Source organism: Sinohyriopsis cumingii, unplaced genomic scaffold (genome assembly GCF_028554795.1).
Source record: "Sinohyriopsis cumingii isolate HCF-2022 unplaced genomic scaffold, ASM2855479v2 utg001836l, whole genome shotgun sequence".
Lineage (NCBI taxonomy): Eukaryota > Metazoa > Mollusca > Bivalvia > Unionida > Unionidae > Sinohyriopsis > Sinohyriopsis cumingii.
The window spans coordinates 52674-80571 of NW_028316067.1; the positions used below are offsets into that span (position 1 = coordinate 52674).

General features: G+C 36.4%; 1 protein-coding gene across 1 annotated transcript; it reads right to left on the bottom strand.

Moving 5' to 3' along the window:
- Positions 1-834: 834 nt before the first annotated feature.
- Positions 835-24940, bottom strand: LOC149771463 (solute carrier family 28 member 3-like). Its single transcript, XM_089948422.1, has 10 exons — positions 24465-24940; positions 21679-21823; positions 18696-18887; positions 17529-17690; positions 15216-15341; positions 13579-13709; positions 12975-13143; positions 5410-5673; positions 2544-2724; positions 835-857 (listed from the first exon to the last, which is right to left on the bottom strand). The coding sequence occupies exons 1-10, from the start codon at positions 24938-24940 to the stop codon at positions 835-837; spliced, it is 1869 nt and encodes a 622-aa protein (XP_089804548.1).
- Between the last annotated feature and the right edge of the window lie 2958 nt (positions 24941-27898).

A 27898-nucleotide genomic window follows, 5' to 3' on the forward strand; every position in this document is an offset into this window, starting at 1 on the left:
TATCAAAATCTACCGAGCATTTTATGATTAATATTGCAAATTCAGTCACCCACTGTAACTTTAACATGCAATGAAATGTTTCTGCACTGTAATTCTTGCTTCCTATCCAAATTGCCTTAGTATTGGTAATGTTCAATTTCATTCATGAAATCCTTGCAAAGAAGCTCAATACTTCAATAGTGGATTCCATGGATTTAAAAGAGCCATCAGGAATTAAAGTACTGTGATACGTATTTGGTACGTAATTTAGTTAGTTATTGATCATGAAAGAATAATGATCATGCATGATTTGGTGTGACCAAATATAACCCAAATACTTTTTTAACACTGCTACATATGTTTAGCTTTTTCAGTTAAAACAGACAGTGAATAAATTCATTGAAGAAAACAGAACATCATGATACAGTCAAACCCATGACAAACGAAAAAGAATCTCTCTCTCTCTCTCTCTCTCTCTCTCAATAAACCCAATGTATGTCATTTGAAAATAAACATACATGATCTGTATACAAACGGTCAATATTAAATTAATGTAACATACAAACTTATTTACTGACTCTCACTCTCTCTCTCTCTCTCTCTCTCTCTCTCTCTCTCTCTCTGTGTGGATGCCCAATATAAATAAAACATTAGTTGTGATTTATCAAAACAATATATATAATGTATTCAAAAACTAGTTAATTACCACTGACTCCCTTTGTATGATAATATAATTTAAAATTTACACACAAGCCATGAAGAAATATCATCGCTGGTTGGCGTGGTTCACAATTTCTTCTAGTGCACTAGTACTTGTATATCTTTGGATGAATCTTTGGACATATGTTCTTTAATCTAGAATTCCTTATACAAAAGACCTGAAATGCAAAATGAAATTTCCAATTAAAATACAAATGAAGGATGTATTATATATATATATATATATATATATATATATATATATATATATATATATATATATATATATATATATATATATAGAGAGAGAGAGAGAGAGAGAGAGAGAGAGAGAGACAGACAGACAGACAGACAGACAGACAGAGACAGAGACAGACAGAGAGACAGACAGAGACAGACAGACAGACAGACGGACAGACAGACTCCGTGACAGGCAGAGACAGAGATTGCACATTAATGATAATACGCTAGAATCTTTAACTTTCATACCCAGGAAGTTAGAAAAGAGAACAATTTAACGTTTCTCGGATTAAAGGGTCAGAATAATACAAAGACAATGCATTTCGCAGTAGATTTGCTCGAGAAGTATTCCAATAAAATAACACATGATTTGCAGAACATTTTGGGACTGTCGGTCAGTCCTCAGAACAGGAGACTATGAATTATAATGGTGATAGTCTTATGTGCCATGTTCAAATAATATAGGAATATAATCTATTAAAAAACTATACACTTTTTGTATCACATTACTACAGTGAGCTTAGTTTTAGTTTTGATGGAAATGTAAACATATCATCGATATAATTAGAACATTTTACTGAGTATGCTTCTGGTGATCTGTGAGTGAAATAAGCGGCGGATGTAGCACGATACCACACATACATGCCACACACAAAAAATAACGAATTATATGCAATTGAAGATTGTAAGATAAAAATAATGGTGACCCTCAGGTCCTTCTGAACAGAGGATGACCTCTCAATATTGTTGCACCGTACGCACGGTACACCATGCTGTGAATCTTCCATCTGATCTTTACTCGGCAAACACCAAGCAAGAAACTGAGTATGATGAAACAAAACTAAATATCATTCATTAAGTTACTAAACTCCCATAATTCATGTGATTGGGTAAATGGGAAAACGATGAACAGAAAACTCTATGTTTCTAATTCCCTACTGCAGTAATAATGGTTGGATAGTGGAAGTTAACTTGGAGATTCAATCACATTGGTAAAATTATTACGTGGATTATCTCTTAGCATCTGAAAAAGTTATGCCAGATGAAAATGAAATAACATCCGTTGCAATAAATCGATTTCTAACCTAATTATTTGCACACAAGCTAATGAACTAAAATTATTAACTGAAATTGAAAACGTAAAATAAGTATTTGATAAATAACTTAAATCGAAATTTATATTCATTATGCAGATTCCATCAGAAGTTATTAAATTTGTATAGCGCATTATGGATGACACCAAGTTCAAAGATACTAGCGGTCATCTATGAGTTCCATTAAACAAACAAAATAATGTTGATATATTCAAGGACCAATGTATGGTACAGTCATAATCAAAGATAGCATTTTACTTTTTAAAGTAAGTACAATACCGACTTGTACATTATATGCTACTTCTGTTTCCGTGATGATAGTGTCCATTGCTTTTCTTCATTACTAAAAATTATAAAGCAAAGCATGAATTACTGTTAAAAATCTTTTAAGGAATGTTGAACTTCTACACAATATCCCATGCCTATATTGTAAGATGTTTACCAATAAACACGACAATACTGCATTTGAAAAGGGTAGAACAGAGAAGTATAGAAACGTTTCAGTTAAATGATCATAGAGAAACTCCTTACTTGCAATGGACGCCGTCAGGAAGCAGGCGACATTTCCCGCAATCATGGCCCTCATTACCATTTTAGAAAGATCATGCTTTCTTTTAGGGGCCAAAGCCCCCATAACTCCAAGTGCAATCCCTATTGAGCCAAAGTTGGAAAATCCACAAAGCGCATAAGTGGCTATGACTTCAGACCTCGCCTAAAATGAGTATAATTGTATTGATACATTTTCAATTTTGGAGACATTTCTACTTTGTAATCGTCATGAAATTCCTTTATATAGCATGAAATAGACGTATTTCTTTGACTGCAGTGAAGATCATTCCACACAATGCTAGCTGAGCGTCTAAAAGGCATAGAAATAGTATCCTAGAGTCATTAGTTTGTTCACACCTAAGCACCTTCATTTTTCCGCAATAAACTGCATTCAGCAAGAAAACTATGATTATAAAATGTCAATGATATGTTCTAACTACAAGCAGGTGATGTTATGTGAATACAGTTTGTGTGTTACGTCACGTGTTTTCAACGCACTTCTCATGATTCTACTTATATCCAGTACACTGTCTTGCATGACACTCGGACAAAATATACATGACGGAGCAACATCATTATGATATAGAAAAAAACTACCATATACATAAACATACCACATTCATAGACTGAATCTTAATTTAGCACTGCTATGTCTTTGGTTGAATCAGAGTTATATTTTGAAGGGAGACTACTCTTTTCTAATGCAAAAAAAAATTGCAAATGATACTGATAGATAGCATTAACCGAAAATGATTTGCTTGTAACAAACTATTTGTAAAACATAAATAGACAATGTGAGTATGCACAATATCGGCGATTTCAATGTACTAATTGAGAAGCTCCGAATTTACCGAGAGTGTTCATACGTTATTTCCCTCAAAGCGCAAATATCCAGACGCAAAATAAAGTCACAACAGAAAGGCTTTAAGAAAATTGTATATGTCTTATAAATTACTTATTATGATTCAGTTAATTAGGACATGAAATGTTTGGCAAAGCAGTTCAAATAAAATTCATAATTTTCAATTAGATACCAGGGAGAAAAAACAGACTTAGTTAACTAATGTTATTTTCACTGTCTGTATCTTTGTTTTATTTCACAACTGTTAATAATAGGATTTTCTGCACATTTATCCAACCATATAGGTCAGTGTTAAATATTGTGAACACGTGTTCTAGTTATGACGTCACAGGAAGATGTTTTTACTTAAGAACCGGGACTTCAGACAAATGAGCGTCAAAACAACGAAACGTTTTTTGTTTTTTTTTACAAGCCTGAAATTTTTTATGGAAGGCACGGGAATGAAAGGGAGGTAATCAGTTTTTCAGCTGCTTATTTATACAATATTTTGTACCTATTTAAAAGTTTAGTTTTTATTTATTTGCGATATGCCCTTCCAATTAAATTGTATTATTCAATGTTCGCATAGACGCATGCTTTGGAAATCCATTTACAATGATTGTTGAGAAACATGTTTCGGAAATCCAATTAAAACAAGATCGTAATGGAACTAACCAATGCATACCACTATTATAAATCAAACTTAATAGTTGCCGTTAGATAGATCCTCCCTATGGAACACACGCATTAAAATGTTATAATTTGATAAAGAGCTTTTTTTGGATACTGCTCCTTGTTTTCTGCAAGATAAGTAATCTTGAAACCAAATTAGTAGCTTTCAAGATACACCAGATTTGTTTTAATGTAAACAGTAGGCATCCAATCCAAACTCTTTCAAAAGCTTTACAAAAAGTCACAGAAACTAATGGATGAATTTGGGAAGTTTTTACTTCTTTAAATGCATTACAAGTGGTATGGTACATTCAATATTAAGTACTGTTCATTGTTCCAAAGACATAAGGCACAGAAGTCTCCTTCGCAGTTACAGATCTCTTCGTCCCGATCAGGATCAAGTTTAGCTTTAAAAATGTTTTGCTCTTAAAATGGCAATAAAAACACATTTCTTCATCACTGTAAAAAGTTATTTAGCATAATGGCATGACCTCAGAAATTCGATATGTTTAACACAGTGATTGCGTCTAATCATTATATACAGGATAATGACAACCTGACTTAGACCCAACAATATTGTTTCATGTTCAGAAGCATATTACAAAGCTAACATATTTAAAAAATGTATATGCTTTTCAATGTTCTCTCATATTTTGCAGCGTTGATTTATAATTATTTTTGGTTTACTCTATGCAGTTTTATTTTATCATTTGTGCATCATGTAGAAAGAGCATTATCTAATTTGAGGTTACCCTTTATTGAATTCCAGTGGATATAATTTGACAATAGATAACGTTTAATACTGACTATACAGCAAAATTACTTGATATCGGAGTGTTTCAGTGTGCTCTACTTATCTGTTTCAAATGAAAACAAATCCCCACTATGCAAAGCATTACAAACAAATGTCCGCCAAGATAAGCAAACTGAATAGTGACATTGCACAAAAATTTTTAAAATAAAGGAGGTCGGTGGAATATACAATACAATCGTTTGCCACCTTTCAATGTGATATAATTTTGCTAATGGGGGACTTCAATTTTTACTCCCTGCGTTATCTAAAAGTCGATGTGCTGTACACTGTATTCTCTTTAATATACGGTGGAGGAATACAAATAGTTCTTAAAAAAAGAATTTGTTATCAGATCAGTAGAAAGTATTATCTGAGATATAGCGAGCTGGTTTTATTGACAGAAACTCTGATTTGTTTATACTGCAATGCTTATCTGAAATCTCTGAATAGTAACGATATAATAAAATGCTTTATCACAGAATAGGTTATTATAGGATTTTATCTATTTTATCTTAGATATGTCAGATATTGCCTTAACTCACCGAAATGACACCTCCTGTAAGTATCTCATTTGTGATGATCAGCACGATGTTATCTCCTTGCCATGACCATGGACCTGTCCCATTGAAAATTCCTGTATAGTTTTCCAACTTATGTCTGTTATTTATAAGGTCCTTCAGTTCCCCATAGGCTATAAACTCGTTGGTGAAAGTTTTGATGCCGATAAGCTCGGCCACTTTTCGGCAATCTTCAGGTGCGGTGCCCATGAATAATGCAACTGGGTATAAGATGTAGGAGCAGATGAGCTGCAAAGATAGCACAGTCACTTATTAACATTCAGAGTCAACATCATCTTCATCATTTTCGTCGTCGTTCTCGTCCTTGTATCTTTACGTTCTTTTTTTCGCTAGAGCATGATGTGTTTTATTATTAAGAAACTCTGAAGTTCAATTCAGGTTAAAACCGTTTCATTAATTGTTTGACGTTATTCAACTTTAATCCATTGCCGACATATTTAGACCAATAAGACCAATATCAAGGATGAATAAATAAATAAAACATCTATTAGTTTCTTGACTCTTAAGGATCTATTTACTCAGGGCTGGCAATCTATGTTATCGCCCTCGACAAGATTTCTTGTATATATGTATGTATGTATGTATGTATGTATGTATGTATGTATGTATGTATGTATGTATGTATGTATGTAATGTATGTATGTATGTATGTATGTATGTATGTATGTATGTATGTGTGTGTGTGCGCATTATTATGTATTTATGTAGGTAGGTAGGTAGGTGTGTGTGTGTGCGTGCGTATGTATGTGTGCGTGCGCTCGCGTGCGTGCGTGCATGCATGCATGCATTACTATGTATGTAGGTAGGTAGGTAGGTAGGTATGTTTGTGTGTGTGTATGCGTGCGTGCGTGCGTGCGTATGCATGTATGTATGTATGTATGTTTGTTTGTATGTATGTATGACTGACTGCTTGACTGGTTGACTTTATTATTATCAAGTAGACAATTTACTATTTGCACAAGAAGTTTGAAAGAAAAATTCTACTTTAAATTATAACGATGTGTCTGTCCTTAAAAATCAATTCGTTTTAAAATGATAAGTACATGAATGGACCATACTGGGTCATTAGCGCGACCTTGCCAACTTTCTAATCTTCCTGGCGAATAGAACTATCAAACAAAATTGTTTCCGAGTGATTCCAATGGTGGCGGTTATAAAATCGTTTTATAAGTAACGATGACGGTCTTTTAACAAATCGCATCATCAGGTTTTGATCTAATCATGCATGCGATTTCTTTATTTAGTGCTACTGATGGAAGTCGTGTTACCTGTTCGAGGGACCTCGCTTCACATTTAATTAACAATTATTGATGTCCGAATAATCGTTCAGTGAATGTACGATTAAATCGTTCCGCAATGGCTTGGTCACGATGGAAATTAACATGTGCAATACGAACCGCAAACATAATGTTAAGAGCACAGAAATAGATCCGGGAAAGTCTTCATGTGAACCGAAGTGCAATAATCGTGGTCATATTAACGATCCGCTTGTGTGCACTTGTATCTCTTCCTGAATCCTTAGATGTCAAGCTCCACTTATTTGTAATATCAGCAATAACTAACACGTACTAGCATGTGTGCAGACGTCCTTGTCAAAGAAGACCTTGTCGTACATGTATCTAATCATGTGAAAGAAATAAAAGATCAGCCTGTTGAACCTAGTTAGATGTTTTCACACCAAAATCATCCATGCAATATTGTTCTTGCTTTAAGTAGGTAAATTTGCGATAACTCTTGTTGGATCATCCACTGTTCGAGCAGCTCCGCGGGTGGCCTTTGCTGCTCTTGCAAATTATTATGCGGCCGCTTTACCTTTCGCATAACCGCGATGATTATAATATATTTTGGATTTCTGCTCTGTTATTTCGTGCTTGAGTTTTTATGTGACATCTCGTACAATGTGAAGGAATGATTGTATTGTACTATACATGTATTATTCAACAACTGTCATGGTATCACGGAAAAACGAAAAACTCGGAGCATGATTTGAAGAAATATTTTTTTGAAAAGCTCTACTTTTACCATTATTAACTTTCCCGCACAAGCGAACCACAGTCTACTCAAGCAAGATTACATGCTTCCAAGCATAGTTCGCGCAATACTCATTGGTCCTGCTAGATCATAAAACTAAACTTGTTAAATCTAATTATTAAATGGTTAACATGTGATCGCCAGTATGTGATTGCGCCGTCGGCAGATGAACAACAGTGTTATGATGTTCCTTTGATATGATTTCAGCGCTTCAAACATCAACAAGAAGTAAATCGTCCATCGATGACGCTCCTACCATTGATGATCTAGAGTCAAGTGTTAATAATCTTGTTATGTGCGCCGATGTCATGCTTAAACTCCAATTTAATAATAGAATAGTTTTCCAAGACAGAAAAAACATACATTGGACATAACGATATGCACATGTACCTAATATTATCCGACACAACTGTAACATTTTGAAGATATGTCATAGTATTGATGCGCTTTGTCTTGCAAACATTCATTGGACCGTGTGTGCCTCTGATGTTTTGTGGCATGAATTTCGTAATAGGTTTGCGGATGTCCCCCAATGGCAGTATAGTTTTCTCGCTGTTGACTTGGCTGGTGGACACTGGATGTATCGAGAGGTTTGGACATAGCAATTTAACAATCACGATAAATATAGAAAATGTCAATACCGGCGCTTACCGTGAGTGATGTCATAGCAGGTTATGGAATGCGACGCCTCACGGCTGCTCGTGAAATACCGGAAACTGGTTCGTAATGTCATAACCAGTGCAATGTTAATGTTACAGTTGCCATACACTGCACGGAAAGATGTCACAGATGACTTTGAATGAACATTTCCACTACAGATCAAAGCATCACATGAAACCGTGGGACGTGTTATGGATATTAACAAAGCCACAAGAGGCAGCGTGGAATAGGTGTCATCACTAACTGGACCAGAAGAAGAACAGTGTCAAATTTGTAACATAGCTACACGCACCAAGGTTATTACGAACCCACTAGGGCAAATGTCAAAGCTTTCAAACCCTTGGCGGAGACGACTAAGAAAGTCAAAGAAGATGGTGAAATTGGAGAAACCGCTGGTGTGATTCTAAAAAGACACCGGTGTCATTGATGAACACGTCAGAGAGACATTTGAGAAAGCTTTCAAAACCACTATCGCCTGTGCATTAAACGATGAAAACACCACGTCAACATTATATTGAACAAAGTCCTCGGTGGATCTTTCAATTTCAGGTATATTCCCTCATAAATTACCCCACGAATGGAAACACTACGGATCACTGACCGACATATGGCCGAGGTGGATCTTTAAAGCAATTACCTGGTACAAACAAAATGTTCGCTGTGCCTGCGAATAAAATACTTTATATATATATATATATATATATATATATATATATATATATATATATATTATCAATGAGGCCTCATCGATTTGTTAGCGGTTTCCTACCAAAAAGCACCATGGACTCTGGAACTTTTAGCGCGTTGATGAATGGATGTATTGAAATATTGTTAATGTGTATTACGACTCCGATGAATATTTATGACGCATTTCCTACTGAAACACTTCTCATTAAATTTTAGTCCGCTCCAGTGGCCTAGTGGTTAGAGCGTCCGCCTCGGATGCGGCAGATCGTGGGTTCGATCCCCGGCCGAGTCATACCAAAGACTTAAAAAATGGTACTAACACCTGCCTCGCTTGACGCTTAGCATCAAGAGGTTAGTGTTAGGACTGGTCTGTCAGGTGTCAGGTTAATGTGACTGGGTGGCACATCATGCTACATGTCTGCGGCATGATGCCCCAGCGCTAGACATCACTATAAACTGCCACATTGCAGACATCGTAGCGATATGACTCAAAAAATGTTAAAGCTACGTTAAAAATCCAAATCACATCACACGACACACACTTCTCGATTGACATGAAATAAATGCTGGTATGCAGCTTGTCATTGCAAATACAGCTTTACCTCTATGAATACGATGTTATCAACAAAACAAGAATTTAATGTCACATTGTCTATAACAATCACCGTTGGGAAGGTTACACACTCAAGATCGCATTAATTGCGCGTTTATTCCAGTTAGCCTAATATCCGATCGCAGCCATTTGGTGGTCCATTTGGTGGTCATGATGCAAATAACCTCTTTGTCTCTTCATCAGACTGTGGCGCCACCTATACAAATACTAAACATCCGGATCGCGTGTACGACTGGAATCGATAAAAGAAGAGATTCGACAGAGAATCACAATGATGACTGGCAGAGACTCTACAAACTGTATGCATAAGCATGAGTCCCTACTCACTTTTGTCATTTCGAATCGAATCTGCAACATATACGGCTGATATCACACGTTCGTAAATAAAAACAATTCTTGGTTTTCCCCAAGACATTCTCGATAACAAAAATTTTGTATGAATGATATACCATATCGTGCAGTCGTGTTCATGATTATCTCAGCATTCAACTCAGTTTGACCTGTGATGACATCAGTAGCTGTTATGAAAATGGAGCTTTAAAAACGTAGCCTGCTAAGGTTACATACTGATTGTGTATTGCCCAGCTTTGAAACAATGTGATTAGATATCGTTTATTCCCACGTCGCCTTTGTGTCTTCCATGTCATAATGGTCGGTCGACACATAATTCGTTTTACTCGTATGGACCAAGACGAGCACATAGTAGATCTCCATGGGCAAAGATGACAATACAACTCCTCATTAACGATCAAATAATACTTACATATAATTACAATTGTAAGTGGACTTGTGATACCAGTGCGTGTTGTTAAATACCCGTTTATACAGCATATTACATAACTGGCCTTGGCGATGTTGTCTGCGGATTGTTTACACACGCTCAAAACGTGCCAGCAACCTTATCTTCTCCCGGTGCACTAATAGATAAACAAATTGTAATGCGAGTAACTAACAAATGGAATCAAACACGTTGCTGCGGAAAGTGGTTCAATCAGTTCGAGATGTACTACAGCGATTAGTGACGCGACAGCTAAAGGCTGTAGCAAAGGCAATTACACTATCATCAACGCCAAGAATCTCATCCTCCATTGATAAGATCCTCAATGAAGCCGCCCAACAAGGTATAACTGATTCAACTTTTGCGAAACGAACTTGGAAATCGGGGCTTCTAAACGATATTAGATAAAACAAATAATACATTGTTTCACCACTGCCCAAATAAAAGCTATATTCGATACCGCGTTTGATATTGGCGCGCCTGTACGGATGGATCAAAGAAAAAGATATTTTTAGTATTATTCGTACCTAGCTAATGCCCATGATCAGCAGAAAAATAGAACAAGTGTAGGACACGGTTAAGTTTTTCCTTCCCAATGATGGCTTTCTTGGACATGTCGGGAAATTATACAAAACGACAAAGATGTTTACTATGATTATGCTCGAATGGGATTCTTCAACAACAGAATCCTAACGTTGTTCAACAGCTGACCTGATTATATCGATTAAAAGGAACTCAAAGTAATTATCACCAACGTTGACATTGTCACAACGATTTTAGAACTCGCCAGATACAGTGATCACTGCTCATGATTGGATGAACCAATTAAGATACAACCCCCGCATTAATTACCGCCAACAACAATATTAATCATGAATTTCACCAGAATCGACTAGAACAGCATAGAGACTGATTGTGGATTTCGTGCACGATTCTTCCCAGGCATATATTTGACTTTTGCATATTTGTCCGTAAAGTTATTGTTGGAGACAAACACACAGTTATATCATTTCGGAAGAACAACACCAAAGCTGCAAATTGGCGTGATGTAGGTGGTCCTCTTGCCAATGATGCGTTATCAACCTTAACGATGTGGATGCCTGTGGTAACCTCTTCGCTGACCAAGGAAAACCGTATAAACGTGCCCAATCGCTGACTGCACCACCAAGCAAAAAGCGCTCGGTTATTGTTTAAACTACGAGAACGTGTAATTCACAGCTGGATCCACCCGGTCACTTTTTCAAAGAAATGTTCTACCAATATCAGCTCAACTAAGAAAAAGAAGATCTCGACTGTTATTCAACAAGGACGCACTTGTCTGTTCTTGAGCGACGAAGAGAACGCACGTATAGGCATTATTCATGGTGTAATCAGCATGATTTTATATAAACGTGGTGCTAGGCTCCAAAACATACGTTGCCGGAAATTTAAATAGATCACAAGTAAATATTTTCTATGACTGTATGACAGTTGTACCAGTACAAAAGAGTAAACGCTTAGAAGTATGTGTGTTTGTGTGTTGCTTTTGATGAATATGGGCCTGTCCAGCATTTATGATACAACATTACATTATTAACATAAAAACTATATTGGACCCTGGTTATTACCAACGTGAAATATAAATGAAGCCTAGTAAAAACTGCAAGGTTAAGTAACCATGAACAGCGCGTTGCTCAAGAAATCAATGTGCGTATGTGTTGTCACCATGCACTTTGTCGAATCGCTGTGGCAATAACCGTTGGTCCGAGTGTGAAGAGAACTGCAACAACAGCAACTATTACAGGAACACCAATGTCAGGGCTATATTGATCCTAACCGGTGGCGCTGGCGGTACTTGTAAAATTATTTCGTTACGGTTGCATAGGCGAATACGTATCTATTTAGAACTTCTTGCTGTTTAGCACGATTAATAGACTCTACTCGAGTCTATCGTGGACTAATAGTTAGCATCGCCGAGATTGAGACTATTTTAACGAAAATGAAAAACATCGGTAATTCCGCTCACAGATACGGAAACGGAGCGTTAGCTACCAGAAACAGGTGGTGGATCTACAGACAGAAAAATCTGAATATCTATTTGCCTGCGTGTGTTGTTCATTTTGCCAGTGGATTGGCCTACCTACTGCACATATGGCATATAATAAAAATTCAATTGCTCACGTACACTCGGAAATGGCTCACCACAGTTTTGTGTAATCTTGCTCGAAACACATTTGCGTGTGATTCTAGGATACAATCATGAAGTATAAAAGGAGCTGACCTACCTCTGCTACAAATTCTAAAGCTGTAACATTTTTACTTCACAAAAATTACTAGGGATGTCCCCTAAATTATCTTTAATTGGTATCTTGATGACATGTGAAATTTGCACTTTGTAAATATTACTGAAACAAATACCTGCTATTCCCTTTGGGCTCACCTTAAAAACCGACCACAGCAACTAGCCGAAGTTCTCAGCAAGACAAAAATGATAACACCATAGTAAATGGAAGGCTTCAAACTATATTAATACCAAAAATCTAAAACATACAATATCTCTCTACATTGTTTGCTATATTCTCTCATTTGTAGATAAAGATGTTATGACTATACCTGTTTATTATAAATTTTGAATGCATTAGATCATGTCTTCTATTTGGATATTTTCGTCCTTCATTGCTTATTGTTTTGCTTATTATGCATGTACCAATTATCAATAGGTCTAAAGCGAAATAAATGCTTATTCTGGAACCAAATCCATGATTGGCAATGTTTACTTGCCTGAAAGGATAATCCATGCACACCGACTCTGTCCCCAAACCAAACCAGTGTGGCGTTTACAAACTCCAAAAGCGACAGAAAAGCAATGAGGTTTACAGCAATGGCACTCACTAGTTTGATGCTGGCAGTGGCGCCGGCTGAGGCTGCCTCGATCAAATTACGCTCTTGTCTAAGAAATAAATCAAGAAATAAATAAAATAAATACAAAATTATATATATATATATATATATATATATATATATATATATATATATATATATATATATATATATAGGTTCTGTTATCCTTGGCACGTACTTGTTATTCTTGTATATGTGTACAAATTGTTAAGTAACCCAAGTTACCCAAACAATTGTTCTACAGTTTTATGCAAAGCTTGTAGGCTGAGGTAAAGTAATATAACCCAGCGAATTTGGCAAAACACAAATAATTCGGCTAACAACTGACCATGTTAACAAGCAAACAAGAAAAGAATAGACCAGCAGACAAATAGTCTTAAGATCACATACATCATGGAATTTATTTATATTTACAAGTTGTATATGTTCATGGCCAAATTCTTTGGTCTTCGTTGCCATGAAATACAATACACAATGAGCTTACGACTTCCCCATGCGAGAGAAATCCCTTGATAATGCTCTGACTTGTTCAGTCTCTGGATAAGCCAGCTTGCTGATGGCTAATGCAGCCGGAGCAGACATCACCGATGCCGAAATTAGGTGGTTGGCTGGCACCTGTATGTGAGAAAGAAACCCATTACACATATCAAGCGATCAGCGCACCAGGTAAATGTAAACCGACCTGAACGTCACATCATCGTAAGGTCACAATGAGTAACATTGACCGAATAAAATATAAAATACCGCAAAAGCACACACAAACATTAAATATGAAGCAGCAAGAAAAAAAATATTATAATGTCCTTATTCTATTCAAGGGTATTTGAATGTACCCGTAATGACCTTAAATTGTCGGTAAGCAATGTATTACATGACCATTTCGTAGTCCCTTAAAAATGCACATGCATGTATTAGTCATTACTTTAAGAATTAATGTATGCAACATTTGAATTGAAAATTAAACACAAGCAAGTTCAAAAGTGTCTTTCATTGTTATATCATCGACTCACATGATCAAATGAAACTAGATACTTTCTAGCGGCAGGCATACAGTGGGGTAAGTACCATACGCCACGTTCGAGTAGCGATCGGTCTAGCAGATATAGTTGATTTATCAACCCGTCTATTCCCACTTGCTTACCCCGGCCGGTCTCCCCCAACTCCCAATGATGTAGCCCGTGTTCGTACATTAATTCGCCCCTATGTTCCCACTGCCTTCCCGACCCCGGCCCCAATCCGCGTCATTCCCAGTGACCTAGCCCGCGATAATTACTTGGAGATTATCTAGACTACCATCTTTTTACCATATATTCGAGGTTGAACCCAAGTTTATTTATAGACGTACGAGACTATGTACCAATGCAAATAATTAATGATTCTGATATCGTGGAGAGAAAAGGTAAATAAAAGATAGGTTACAAAATCTATAGCAAAGAGGCCCAAAAGTTACATGTTAGATCGAAAGAGGTATCGCGTCACGACGTATTAACAGCCACACTTCTGGGATAGAATATCGCGTCACGATGTATTAACAGCCACACCTCTGGGATAGAATATCGCGTCACGATGTATTAACAGCCACACTTCTGGGATAGAATATCGCGTCACGATGTATTAACAGCCACACCTCTGGGATAGAATATCGCGTCACGATGTATTAACAGCCACACCTCTGGGATAGAATATCGCGTCACGATGTATTAACAGCCACACTTCTGGGATAGAATATCGCGTCACGATGTATTAACAGCCACACTTCTGGGATAGAATATCGCGTCACGATGTATTAACAGCCACACTTCTGGGATAGAATATCGCGTCACGATGTATTAACAGCCACACTTCTGGGATAGAATATCGCGTCACGATGTATTAACAGCCATACTTCTGGGATAGAATATAGAGCAACTGATTTCGGCTTTTAAAGAATGTCTAAACTGGAAAGAAGAAATCAATTTGAAACTAATAAATGCACGTCATACTCATAAGCTGTTCTGTCTTCCAATGAATACTTGATATAGAATAATTTATATTGCAAGGTCAAGATAAAATACAATGATGCAAAATATTTCAATGCTTTACTAACAGTAATGATCAGATCAGTTCCTTAAGGACGCTTACCCCAAAACCTATGTAGACCCCCAATACATTGCCAGCAACTGTTGCAAATCCACCCGTCATGACGGCATGTAATTCAGATTTTGTCATATCTTCTAGAAATGGGCGAATCATCAAAGGGGCTTCAGCCTGCAAGAATTAATTAATTAATGAAATAATAATAATAATAATAATAATAATAATAATAATAATAATAATGATAATAAGAGTTATTCGTGTTAAAAAATAGTGGCAAGATAATGAGTTTATCGAGGATATATATCTATATATAGTACGCCGTACCAAAATCAATTTTCATTCAAGCGACTGTCAGTCCAAAATGCATCCCAAAATCACTGGAAAAACTTCCACTAAGTGGGTCATTGGTGATTGAATCTGCTGCACAAATCATGGTTCGTTTCCAACTATATTGGTTACAAAGTGCCCCCTCTCCAAAAGCAGCTCAACTTGAAACAAATGCATCAATTTTGTTCCGAAATAAAATACCACGCTTAACATTATAACTACTTGAAGGCCGAGAGAGAGAGAGAGAGAGAGAGAGAGAGATTTAAACTTTAAACTTTGTTTAGGATCTTTTTTCTGATTTTACTCTAAGGTAGTTTTGTATATCATTAGTTATCAGGCTTGTGACATGTATGAAATATTGCCCACTATTTCATTTATTTGACATTTAAAGACAGGTTTATTGTTATATTAGTTTTGGTGGTGTTTATGTGCAGGAATGAAGATTGGTGTTTATATTGTAAAGGTAATTGTATAGTTGTCTATTTGTGCTATGTAATTTGCTTTTGTATTACGTCATTGTTTAGTATTCGAAACAATAAATGAATCACCGCTCCGGTGGCCTAGTGGTTAGAGCGTCCGCCTCGGATGCGGGAGGTCGTGGGTTCGATCTCCGGCCGAGTCATACCAAAGACTTACAAAAATGGTACTAACAGCTGCCTCGCTTGGCGCTCAGCATTAAGAGGTTAGTGTTAGGACTGGTCGGCCTGGTGTCAGGATAATGTGACTGGGTGGGACATCATGCTACATGTCTGCGGCGTGTTGCCCCAGTGCTAGACATCACTATAAACTTCCACATTGCAGACATCGTAGCGATATGACTGAAAAATTGTTAAAGCTACGTTAAAAATCCAAATCACATCACATCACAATAAATGAATCACTTAGATTCTATGAATTTTGACTAGAGTTAAACATGTTGGAGGTAAAGCTATGTCAAAGTTAATATTGGTCCTCGTGAGTTCATTGGCACTTTAACCTAATACCGTAACCAAGGAATTTAATAAAGATTTATACAGGTGAACTAAGACCATCACGCACTCTTTCTCTTCTCCATTTCACATTGACATTAGCGTTAAATCTGTAGAAACTCCGCCAGAATCGACAGGTTTCTTTGTAATTTGAGGACACATTTTTTCGTGAATTCTTGTGGGTTGATGTATATACGGCTTAACGGACAATATGCGTCACAATTTGTCATATAGGGATAACTTGACTGAGAAAGCAAGCTGTTATCGTATCGTATTGTAGTTCCTAAGAAAATAAATAATAATTTTCTCTTATATTTTCTGGAGGTTTGCCAAGCTGTGAAGAACGTTACTTGCATTTAACAGAAATACCAATAGAGTCTAAACATGAATGAAAACGCATATTGAGATCAGCCCCTAGGCGTATGCGTACGATGACAAAATAAATGGGTGTGATTCGGCCGGTTTTCATAAAGGTCACTTACACTAAACATTCATGTCATTTCATTTAAAAGAAACTATTTTCAGAAAATTTGACATAACGTGTGCTGGTTTTATATTTACATAAGTAAGATAGTGCTGATGTATCCGCACCGAATATTAATGCACTGGACTATACAAAGATACAACAAATATGAACGATATGTAAGAAACACAATTATTACAGATATACCTATAGATTGTTGGCCTATGGAATAAGCTACTAAACTGAAATGGTAACATTACCAACACTGAATGGATAGTAAAGGATGGTGTTTACTTATTTGTTAAAGGGTATGTAATAGTTGGATGTGCTACATAGTCATGTATTTATTTTTTACTGTTGCATACGGCGAAGCGCACTTTGACATTGGTGAAACATAGCTTATGAAACGTATAACCTTTGGCTTAAAGTTGCATCACAAAAATTTACAATTCAAGTTAAGACTAAGTAAATATGCGAGCGTGAAATCGGATGCTGAAATTATTTAATACTTTGTTTTGTTGTTGCTGCTGTTGTTATTGTTGTTGATACGATTGCATATTAAAAGGGAACAAATCATAATGGCATAACACCTCTACTTACCATGCCGACAAATATATTCCCAGCAGCGTTTACGGACTCAGCCGGTGATGTATCCATGCAGAAAGACAGGAATATACCAATATGTCGGACCACAAACTGTATCACGCCCAGGAAATACATGATATTTACAAAGCTTGCGAAGAACACCACAATAGACAGCACCTAAGGAGACGATCAATTGTTATAATTCACCATTAGTCACCGTGTCAGTATTCTTTCCTTGTATCTACGTTGACCTTGTCAAAGTGGAGTCAACAATTTCATAACAGTCTCAAAAAAGGTTATTCACACGCGAAGTACATAAGTAAATTATTGATCAACTTCAAAGGCTTTAGTTTTCTTTTCTCACTATTTGTCTAAATCTTTGATTTGAAATCAAGGTATATTCCTGATCAAACTAGAGGTATCGATTGTATATTTATGTTACAATTCCCCTATATAAGTAATGTAAATAATAATACAAAATATATACATGTTCCTCCTCGTAGCATTCGGTTGTATTTATATATACCTGTATATATCTATTCATCGATACTTCCAACCGTTTTATCTCTCTCTCTCTCTCTCTCTCTCTCTCTCTCTCTCTCAATATATATATATATATATATATATATATATATATATATATATATATATATATATATATATATATATATATATATATATATATATATATATATATCCATTAAACTAATGTACTATAATGGAGGACACTAAATGATCAGAAGCTATTACCCTAGTGCCTTTTTCGGCATAGTACGATTGGTTGATCTATTAATGAATTCGACTTTAAAGGTACATCAACAACTGGAAAACTATTTTGTTCTCAGGGGAAATAGATGTAAATTGTCCTACCAAGAGGCACGTCATTGCAATGAACCAGAGCTCATATTGGCAGAAATCTAACCAGAAGCCAGGCAAGGCCCTAGGGCCAAGCGAACGAGGCAACCGCCTTTGGTCCCGCGCTTTCAAGTAATCAACTCCGTAATGAATGTTTTTTTTTTTTTTTTTTTTTTGCTGGTGGCCCCGCTCATCGCTTGCTGCGTTGGGTCCGCATACTGCCTTGAGCCCTGCACATCCTAGGGCCGAGCCAGCCGGCAACCCAGCCACTTCACCGGTCCTCCTGGGCTCCTCGCAGCATAATATGCTGCCTATAGATTGCCTTACCTTAAAAGCGACGAAATGCTGAAACCATAAATCTCCAAAAACGAAGATAACGCCTGCCATTGTGTATTCCAGAAACTCCGTCACGCGGTCCCCTAACCACTGGAAAATGTGATATCCCCAGTTGGTCCTCAGGATGAGTAGGGCAAATATGTATTGGAGAGCTATGCCCCAAAACACCGGATGCCAATTGATCTGCGAAATATGTTTAATGAATTAACGCTATAGAACTGAATGTACCAACGAATACATAGATAGCAATGAACCATTAACCAAACCAGTAAGAAATCTCATCTGATTTTAGAATACCGAGATTTTACGAACAATGTAACTCAGTCATCATTAGGTGACTGTGGAGAGGCATCTACAACATGTATTTGAGTCATTATTAGGTAACTGTAGAGAGGTACCTACAATAAAAAATATCATCTAATTGTATAGTACAGAATCACTTTCGACGTATCATACCTAGGTTTTACAAATATGTATCGGTCATCAATATATAACTGTGGAGAGGTATCTAAGGCGTATAATTCAGTCATCATTGTGCAACTGTGCAAAGGTATCTACACGTGTAATTCCGTCACAATTATATGACTGTGGAGCAGCACCTCAAATATGTAGTTCAGTCATCATTATGTAACTGTGAAGAGGTATCTACAACATGTAATTCCGTCACAATTATGTAACTGTGGAGCGGCACCTCAAACATGTAGCTCAGTCATCATTATGTAACCTTGAAGAGGTATCTACAACATGTAATTCAGTCATCAATATTTAACTTTGGAGAGGTATCTAAGTCATGTAATTCAGTCATCATTGTGCAGCTGTGCAGAGGTATCTACACATGTAATTCCGTCACTATTATGTAACTGTGGAGCAGCACCTCAAACATGTAGTTCAGTCATCATTATGTAACTGTGAAGAGGTATATATACATGTAATTCAGTCTTCATTGTGTAACTGGAGAGGCGTCTAAAGTTGCATTTCGTTAATGTTTCGAATGTAATGGTTATATTCGGCAATTAAGGGTCATATTTATATCGTACATTTGTATGCAACGACCGGACTGTTATTTCTTGGTTGGCCTGTACTTTGAGATATAATTTGTCAAGTGTTTAAATATTGTTAAAGAGTTTATCAAGGTAACCAGATGGTTTTCCTTAACTTTTTTATGTTTGTAGATGATTACTTACAATATCTACATAAATATTATTTTCTGTATCTAGCATATTCCTTTATTTAAATCATAATCATCTCTCTCTCTCGCACACACACACACACACACACACACACACACACACTGCTGTATTATCATGAAATTTTATAATATAATGTGTCACGATTTCTATTAGTGTTATCAGAAATTTCTAACATGCTAAATTTCTACCTTCTAATAATGAGACTATAAACATATTAAGAGTCCATTATTAATTAGTTTTATCAATACTACTTAGTTATTAGAACATCTAATTTGTGAATGTTTTTATTTTTTTTTTAAATATATCCGCCGCCAACTGTATGTTTTAAGATTAATAATTAAAACTATCACAGTTATAAACCTTGAATTTTCAATATTTACAGTCTAACAATTTTAATAAATTGACTGCATAAACAAAAGTTGCAGAAATATTTATTTTCTAGTAGATCTTAAATACAAGTGTAGCTTCTTTTTTAGATTAATTGCTCTTTTAGCATTAGTTGCTCCTTTTGGGATTAGTTGCTCTTTCGAATATTTTTAAAATCTTAAGTCGTGTTTAAAATACAGATATTCTAGAAAAATATGAAGTTGATAATGTCTGATTATTGGGGCACCAATGAAAACATTTTTAAAATGGAATTGTCTTTTCGAATTCTTTGAGGGAATTATAAGTTGCTATGATTGAAATGACGCTAGTGTATTCACTGCCACCCTTCAACCTGGAGTTTTCCCTGCAAAACCGTCCCTGATAGTACGGTTGGGGCACATTAGTTTCCTGATAAATGTTTCATTCATATTAATTACTTCTGCTGGTACTGTATATGCATGTACAGTGAATACAACCTTGGTATTTACCACCTGGAAATAGTTTTCCGAGTTTTAATATCTTTTCTGATACCGCTTAGGGTCGTGGAATATTCTTTATATGCTATAGTATTGCGAAGTTGGGAATCTGGTTCAGTATTTTGTAAATTTTGTCACCAAGTGAGTTGTTTTATTTGTGCAAACTATCTGACTTTAAGAATGTAACATGTATAGAGCTTCGATTGTTGGCCAAATGTTTCTGGGATTTTCCTTATATACATTTCAGTCTTTCACGTAAGAGAGCTCAGAAGTTGAAGTGACTGGCGATACGACTAAATTACAGCCAATATTGTGTCGTATCATTGTGTTATACGAGTTAAATAGTTTACATGTTATAAAATCAAAATTTAAAATGGTACCCGATCATTGTTCCACCACATCACATAATAGCAACAAGCTTGGTATCCGAGGCACAGCAATGTAATGATTCTCTTCTCAAGTAGACTGGCTTGAAAATGTACAGTGGACCAGTGGAAGTTCGATTAAACAACGATCGATTGACACGCGGTGGAAGATAGTTGAAGCTTGGCGATTGAGGGATTTCAAACTCAAGTAGTTAAAGGAATATTTTATGCAAGACTCGCCCCTTTTTCCCACCCTTTACTTGCTGTTTTAACGGTTTGGGCATTTCGGTATCGTACAATTTAACAAGACTTGACATATCAGATCGTGCTAAGGAAAGAATAGTAAAGTGTTTTATCAACGGTCACACCACAGTCTGATGTGATCCGAAGGTGGGAATCGAACCCACATCCTTCTGGGTCCATCATCGCAGTTTATATCAGACCCAATGTGAAATATATTTACGTATCAAAATATGTATTCCTTACTGTTGTACGTGTAAAAAAAAGAAAGAAAAAAGAAGAAAAAAAGAAAAGGAAAGTGGAATAGCATTAGCGAAAGTGAGAGAGAGGTTTTTACCTTCGCGGGATTGACAGATGTAACATAGAAGATCACGATGTAGAGCAATAGTCCAGCCACCGAGATTAAACTTCTTGGCTGTTCTATGGCTATATCCACGACAATGTAGACGACCAAAAATATAAATACTCCCACTTTCAGAAACCTGTATATGAACATCGATAGAGATTTCCATAATTATATCCAACCGAACGCGCTAAAATCCCTTCAAACGAATCCTCTACCTGCTCGATCACTCAACGAAACATTCTAAAGAGAAATTCTAAACTCCGAATGGAAATCATTGATTTTTCTTGTCTTTCTTTCTCTATCTCCACCAGATTTTACTTTTAATAAGCCACTGAACAATGCTCGTTTTCGACGAGGAAAAATAGAGGCTAATAGAACAATCTGTACAATTCGCTAAAAATCCTACGCATTTTAGACAATTTCATGATACATAAGTAGTTGTATGGGCCACTCTGGGGACATATGGGAATTAAAATTGGAAAGTAGGTTTACATTGTGGGCCACTCAGAGGACAAAGGGAAATCCTGTGTTGAAAGTGCTATAGGTTTACTTTGGTAGCCAACTCTGGTGACGTGTGGAACTGAACATTAGAACTGATCAGGAACCCAGATATCTAGAAGTTTATGGGCAAATCGGCACTCTAAGACAAGGGTAATTTAACCTTTGTACGGCTAGATGGGTCACTCTGGGACAATGAAAATGTAAAGTTACAACTTTTTATCTACTATTCAGACGCATGCTTCTAACTCCAACTACCACACTTTGATTAATATCCAAACACACACCTCTGCAATCCAACTCCTGCATTTTTGCACTATCCATTCACACCGCCTGAAATCTAGCACTCCCGGCTTAGACCTTGACTTGATATACATTAACAGATCACACAGAGAGAAACATTATTTGTCAGTCACACGAAGCAAGGGATATAAATGATACATTTTCAACTTATATTGCCGGTCGGAAACTGTATACAGCCCAAACACATACCAAGGACATAGGCTACGGTGGATCTAAACAAGCCTAAATGTAAGCTTCTTTTCGAGGCCCTGAAATTAGTGAAATGCAAGCGCCTGGACATTTCATCAATACTGTTGAGGACATGGCAGAACTTCGGCATCGTGCGTCTAAGGTTCTGATATATCAATCCAGTTCAAGAGTCACACTTCCTTTTAACCAATTTATACCAATGTTCACTTCTGCCTACTTTATGTTACTATTCGTCCAATTAGCTGACTAATTTTGGCGATTTTCTTTTACGCAACTTCAACAACTTCTCTTTCATCCCTGCACCCAATTTTCTGTTTTTACTCAGAATTGTATTACAGTACATATTCGAAAGTTAATCAGTATTTTAGTTTTTAATATTATAGATTATGTCATTTTCCACACAACCAGAGGAGAAATGTTATACAATTATTGAAACAATATTTCGTATATGTCACAAGTTTAACAGTCGTGCACGTAGACGTGACAGCTATATGTTATCTCTATGTTATCTTTATCGTTAGCTCTGTTATCGCTGTTATAGACAGGCATTGCATAGTAGGTATTTGTTAGAAATGTTTGCGACAAGTTATGGCTATTTGATGGTATATTAGCCTCGATTATGTCGTAACTGAGATCACGAAGAAATATTGTATCACCACCGTGTTTTCAATATTAGCTTGGGTAGTTCCTTTGACCTCTAAAAGAAAGTCCAGAGTTAGTACTAGATTTATAATAAATTTTCGAAATAATGTTGTCGTCACTTTTTGATGCGGTAAGAGGTCAAAGGCACAGATATACTGAACCAATCTTTGTAAATAAAAATTAAAATAAGACATATTCATTTGTTTCACCACTGAAAATCCTTGAATGAAAGTCAGTGTCATTGAACGATTTCATCGACACACTCTCAAGTACGTTGACGTGTTATCTCGCTTTGTTAAAGCTTGTTACTCGTCGTTCCATCGACGCAATGGCTGTGCATCCTAAGACGTGACCCCAGAATACAAAGTGATGATGTTTTATCGATTGTCTGGAATGTCACTTACAACCCTATAGAAAGAAGTGGTGTTAAAGACCACCTAGTTCTGATTCTTGGATTGCGGCTTCACAAATCATCGACTATAAAACGAAATGAACATTATGCCGTTAAACATAGCAGACACCTTTCCTTCACAGAGTTCCTTGTTCACGAACTGGTAATAAAAAGTACCCTCTCCATGTTTGGTGTGTAAAATTTGTTCCTGAAACTCAAATCGTCTTTTTCTGCCAAATCTTCGTGGTTTATTGTGTCATGGTAGCTGCGATTGCCAATTGAAATTTGCATCAAAGTGACCCGCAAAGTAAACCTGCAGCCGAATGTTATTCTCACATGCCCTTAGAGCATTTTATGCAATTATTAACATCCGCAGAACCAATCCATACCTTTTTTGCACCTTTAATTGACAAAATGTACCCACGTTAATCATGATACATAGACCCATATTCAATTATTGCACAAAAAAAGGAGAAAGTGAAAAAGTAGAATACTTAACACAAGAGCAGAGCATGATTGCTTGGGATTAAAAACATATATCTAGATTTCCTGGAACTTACCCACAATTTGGAACTCTTTAGCAGATCAAATTATACTCCTTTTTTACCTATAGATGCTTCCTACATGTTGTACTAAAATGTTCAAGCATACATACCAATATGAAATATTCATTTTATATCAAACAAGACACACTTTTCATGAAAACCTGTTTTGTTTTTAATATGACACTGAATAAATTATATCCATCACTTACCATCTTGTAAACGTTCTAACCTTCATTACCCGGTTAGATTTCAGTAAACTTCCTACGCTATCAAGAAAGGTGTCCACTTTCTCCTTATATGCATTGAGGACGATTTTCCCAGTAATGAGAACGACAGCGAAAATAGTGAATCCAAGAAGTCTGTGTGAACCCTCATCTCCGAAACGATAATATATAGCATATCCAAAATATCCAAAGTAAGCAGCAACCAACAGTGCATAGATCAGGTACTTCATGGTTTTTTTCCTTGCTTTGATATAATCATAACAACCCTTTTGTAGTTTTAGGACGCCCATTTCACATTCATTCAAGTCTTCCTCGTCTGCACTGCTGTGTCCGTTTTCTCTCTGCACCTCCATATCTAGTTTGACTTGGTCATTGGTTTGTAAAATGTCAACCATATCAATATGTTCACTGCTGTATTCAACCTGAAGGCAGAAAGAGTATACATTATTGCTGCTTTCCATGGCAAATTATAATGGCAAAGAGAGATATGACTGGTGATGGGCGTGACAGATGTGTCAACAACAGCAGATGAGCTTTCGTTAAATATTAATGATAACTAAAATTGCTTTTGAAAATACTTGGAAATCTTCTGTTAAGTATGCCTTACTAATTCCAATTTCCTTATCTGGCTAGGAAAGATGGTTATTTTTAGTTTTCGGAAGCAAACATGAAGTAATAGCTTGGCATAACATAAATATATATAATATGTATATACTCGCTAATGCGTTTACCTTAATAACCTACATGCAAAACCTTTCAATAATCTTGGGGTAATGAAGGAAAATCGAAGTGTTTGAAGTACACATAAATCCGTGAATTTGAATATTTTAATATTTCTATGCCACTATTTTCATTTATAAATGCACCCTGTTTATCTTCTTTGTGACTGTATTCATTGCACTTTACTTGAAGCTCCAGTTATTTGGATTTTACAATATCACTGGTAAATTAAATACTACCCACCACCGAGCGAAGTGTCCCTCAATGTTTTTAATCCGGGGTATTTACTAGCAAGTATGTTGCTTCCATGTTCGTGGCGGTCCTAATATACTCTATTTGTATTAATATTTCTGCTTTTCTGTGTAATGTTTTGATGCTTTTTAAAGTTATGAATTAAGTTGTATTTTCCTTTTCAATAAGTTAGACTTCCAAGTTATATTTCCCAAGTGTAGCCCCAGAACACGGGAAGCGATATGCCTTCGGCTTTTAAAGGGAGTACTCGGTGGCTTTCGTTGTTTAAAAACCTTTTGATCGATACGCAAATTTAGTACATATTCGGTGCCAAGTAGATTTCTACACCTTCAAGTGAATGTTTAACCTTCAGCCCACTTTGACCTGTAGAAGAGCCCTCTTTATTTTTCTACGTGACAGCGATTTGTTCGAACGGCGAGCTTGATACTAGCTCAGTGCCAAGTAATATATGGTGGTTAAATGAACTCCCTATGACGTAGCCGCACATTTGACACCTGTTCAGTTGCTTCCATTAATAGATTTCGCTGACGTGTATAACCAAAGTGTAACTTACAGATCCCAAGGTTAATCTCTACAAAAGCCTATGCAAGTGAAAGTGAATCCTAGGAAACGGGGTCCGGCGATATTTATGACAACGGCAATTGAAGATTTCATAACTTAATCAGACGATGAGGATGAGTTCTTGGACTTAACACCAGATGACATTGTTTAGTAACAGAAAAGAGCGAAAATCAACAAATTTTGTAAACTTCAACACATAAATTATTTCCCTAGAATACTGTGAAGTGGCAAATTTTACGTCGATCTAACAAGAATACATTAGTTGAGACCAGAGAACCATTAATTAGATTTATGGAGACAAGCGCGTATCATATCGCCATACTACCGTGTACGGTAATGTCCTTTAGAAGGAGAATTTCGTTCCTAATTAAACATTTGTTTATACAGCAGCCAGGCGGACAATTTAGGATAAGGAAAACTTCATTTTCATGGTAAAGTTATCACAATTGAGAGAACGCAGAAACTCTGTTACTCAAACTACCAGGGTCAAGTTGACCCTGACTTTGGCGCCTCTGGAAAAAAAGCGGCAGAGATATTTGATTCTGATTGGTACGTTAAATGAGAGGGCATGTTCCAACACAAAATTTCATAGGTTTTAATATCGCCTGCATCGAATTTTAATCAGTCTAAGCTTTTCCTACACGAGGGGACCCAAAGGTTACGACTCCGGGAATTTGCAAGAAATTTCCGTAAAACTGTTGTCCAAAAAGGGGACGATTGTCGAAAGGAACCGACGAACTAATTTACCGATTAGAGGGAGGAACGCTGAAAGCAAAGGTAGTGTGACAATTCCATGTAATTTGTTGATGCCATATATAATGCTTTGCTGTTATTACTTGTATCTGCATGAATCTTTTTTCTACATTCGTGTAATAATTTGCTTTATGAAGTATAACTGTGTTGAGTTTATGCATAGGAAGTTGTACAGTAATCTTCTTTAGATAAGTGTGACGAATTGTTTGAATTTGTCGTCTTGTTTGCATAAGGATTATGTTCTAAGAATTTAATGCATTACATTAGTTAATATGATTACAAGAATCCGTGTGAATTCGCCGAATTTAGAAGATTTCACGTATGATTAAGAATAAGTGTGCATTGACGGAAATGATCTAGTAATTGATTGATGTGATGTATCCTATTTATTCGTTGTGTAAAACTTGAGGCTGGCTCAGAACCCCAGGCCTCGCGTATGTGTTAATGTGTAAGGTCAAGGCGTAACGAATTAGCCATTTGACTAACTAGGGTCATTATAGGACATGTGGAGTCGATTGATAGCCTAAGCGTCTGTTTAGCACTGATAGTGAAATCTGATAACGAGAGAGAATAATAAAGAATTAACCGTTTCATAAATAACGGGAAATTAGGTTGTTTCTATTTACATTTATCTAAAAGGGAGAAAATAGCTCCAGAGACGTATGGAACGAATGAGGTGGTGTTATTCTGAGACCTATACGGAGAAGCATAGAGAAGAGTGCAGTGAGACGTATAATCCTGTGACGCAACCCTGCGACGTATTAATTTCTGAAGAAGTATTTTGAGAATATCCTGAGACGGATGGTAGAAAGTATCATCCTGAGATCCAAGGGTCTGAACAGCGACAGAGGAAGCAAAAACAGACTGAGGACGAGCAGGTTATGAAATCGTACAAGACGTTGACTTCGATTGTTCACTCGATCCTATCATGAACTAAATCTATCAGTAAACAGATCGGCCATTTTATTTAAATCTATTTGTGTTTTCTTTGTATTTCGGTGAAAGTTAAATTTCTAAAAGCAGAGTACATTCCTTATGTAATGAATTTTCACAGTGTGTGTATGTAATTGATTAATTTGTTTGTTTACATGTACGGGGGCTAGTGTTGGTTTGTTCTATATACCTGCTCAGAT

Coding starts and splice junctions, on each gene's coding strand:
- LOC149771463 (XM_089948422.1), bottom strand. CDS start 24,940: ATGGAAAGCAGCAATAATGTATACTCTTTCTGCCTTCAGGTTGAATAC. Junction 18,888..21,678: donor CATCTGTCAATCCCGCGAAG/GTAAAAACCTCT, acceptor CATATTTCGCAG/ATCAATTGGCATCCGGTGTT. Junction 5,674..12,974: donor TGCATGGATTATCCTTTCAG/GCAAGTAAACAT, acceptor CTATCTTTGCAG/CTCATCTGCTCCTACATCTT.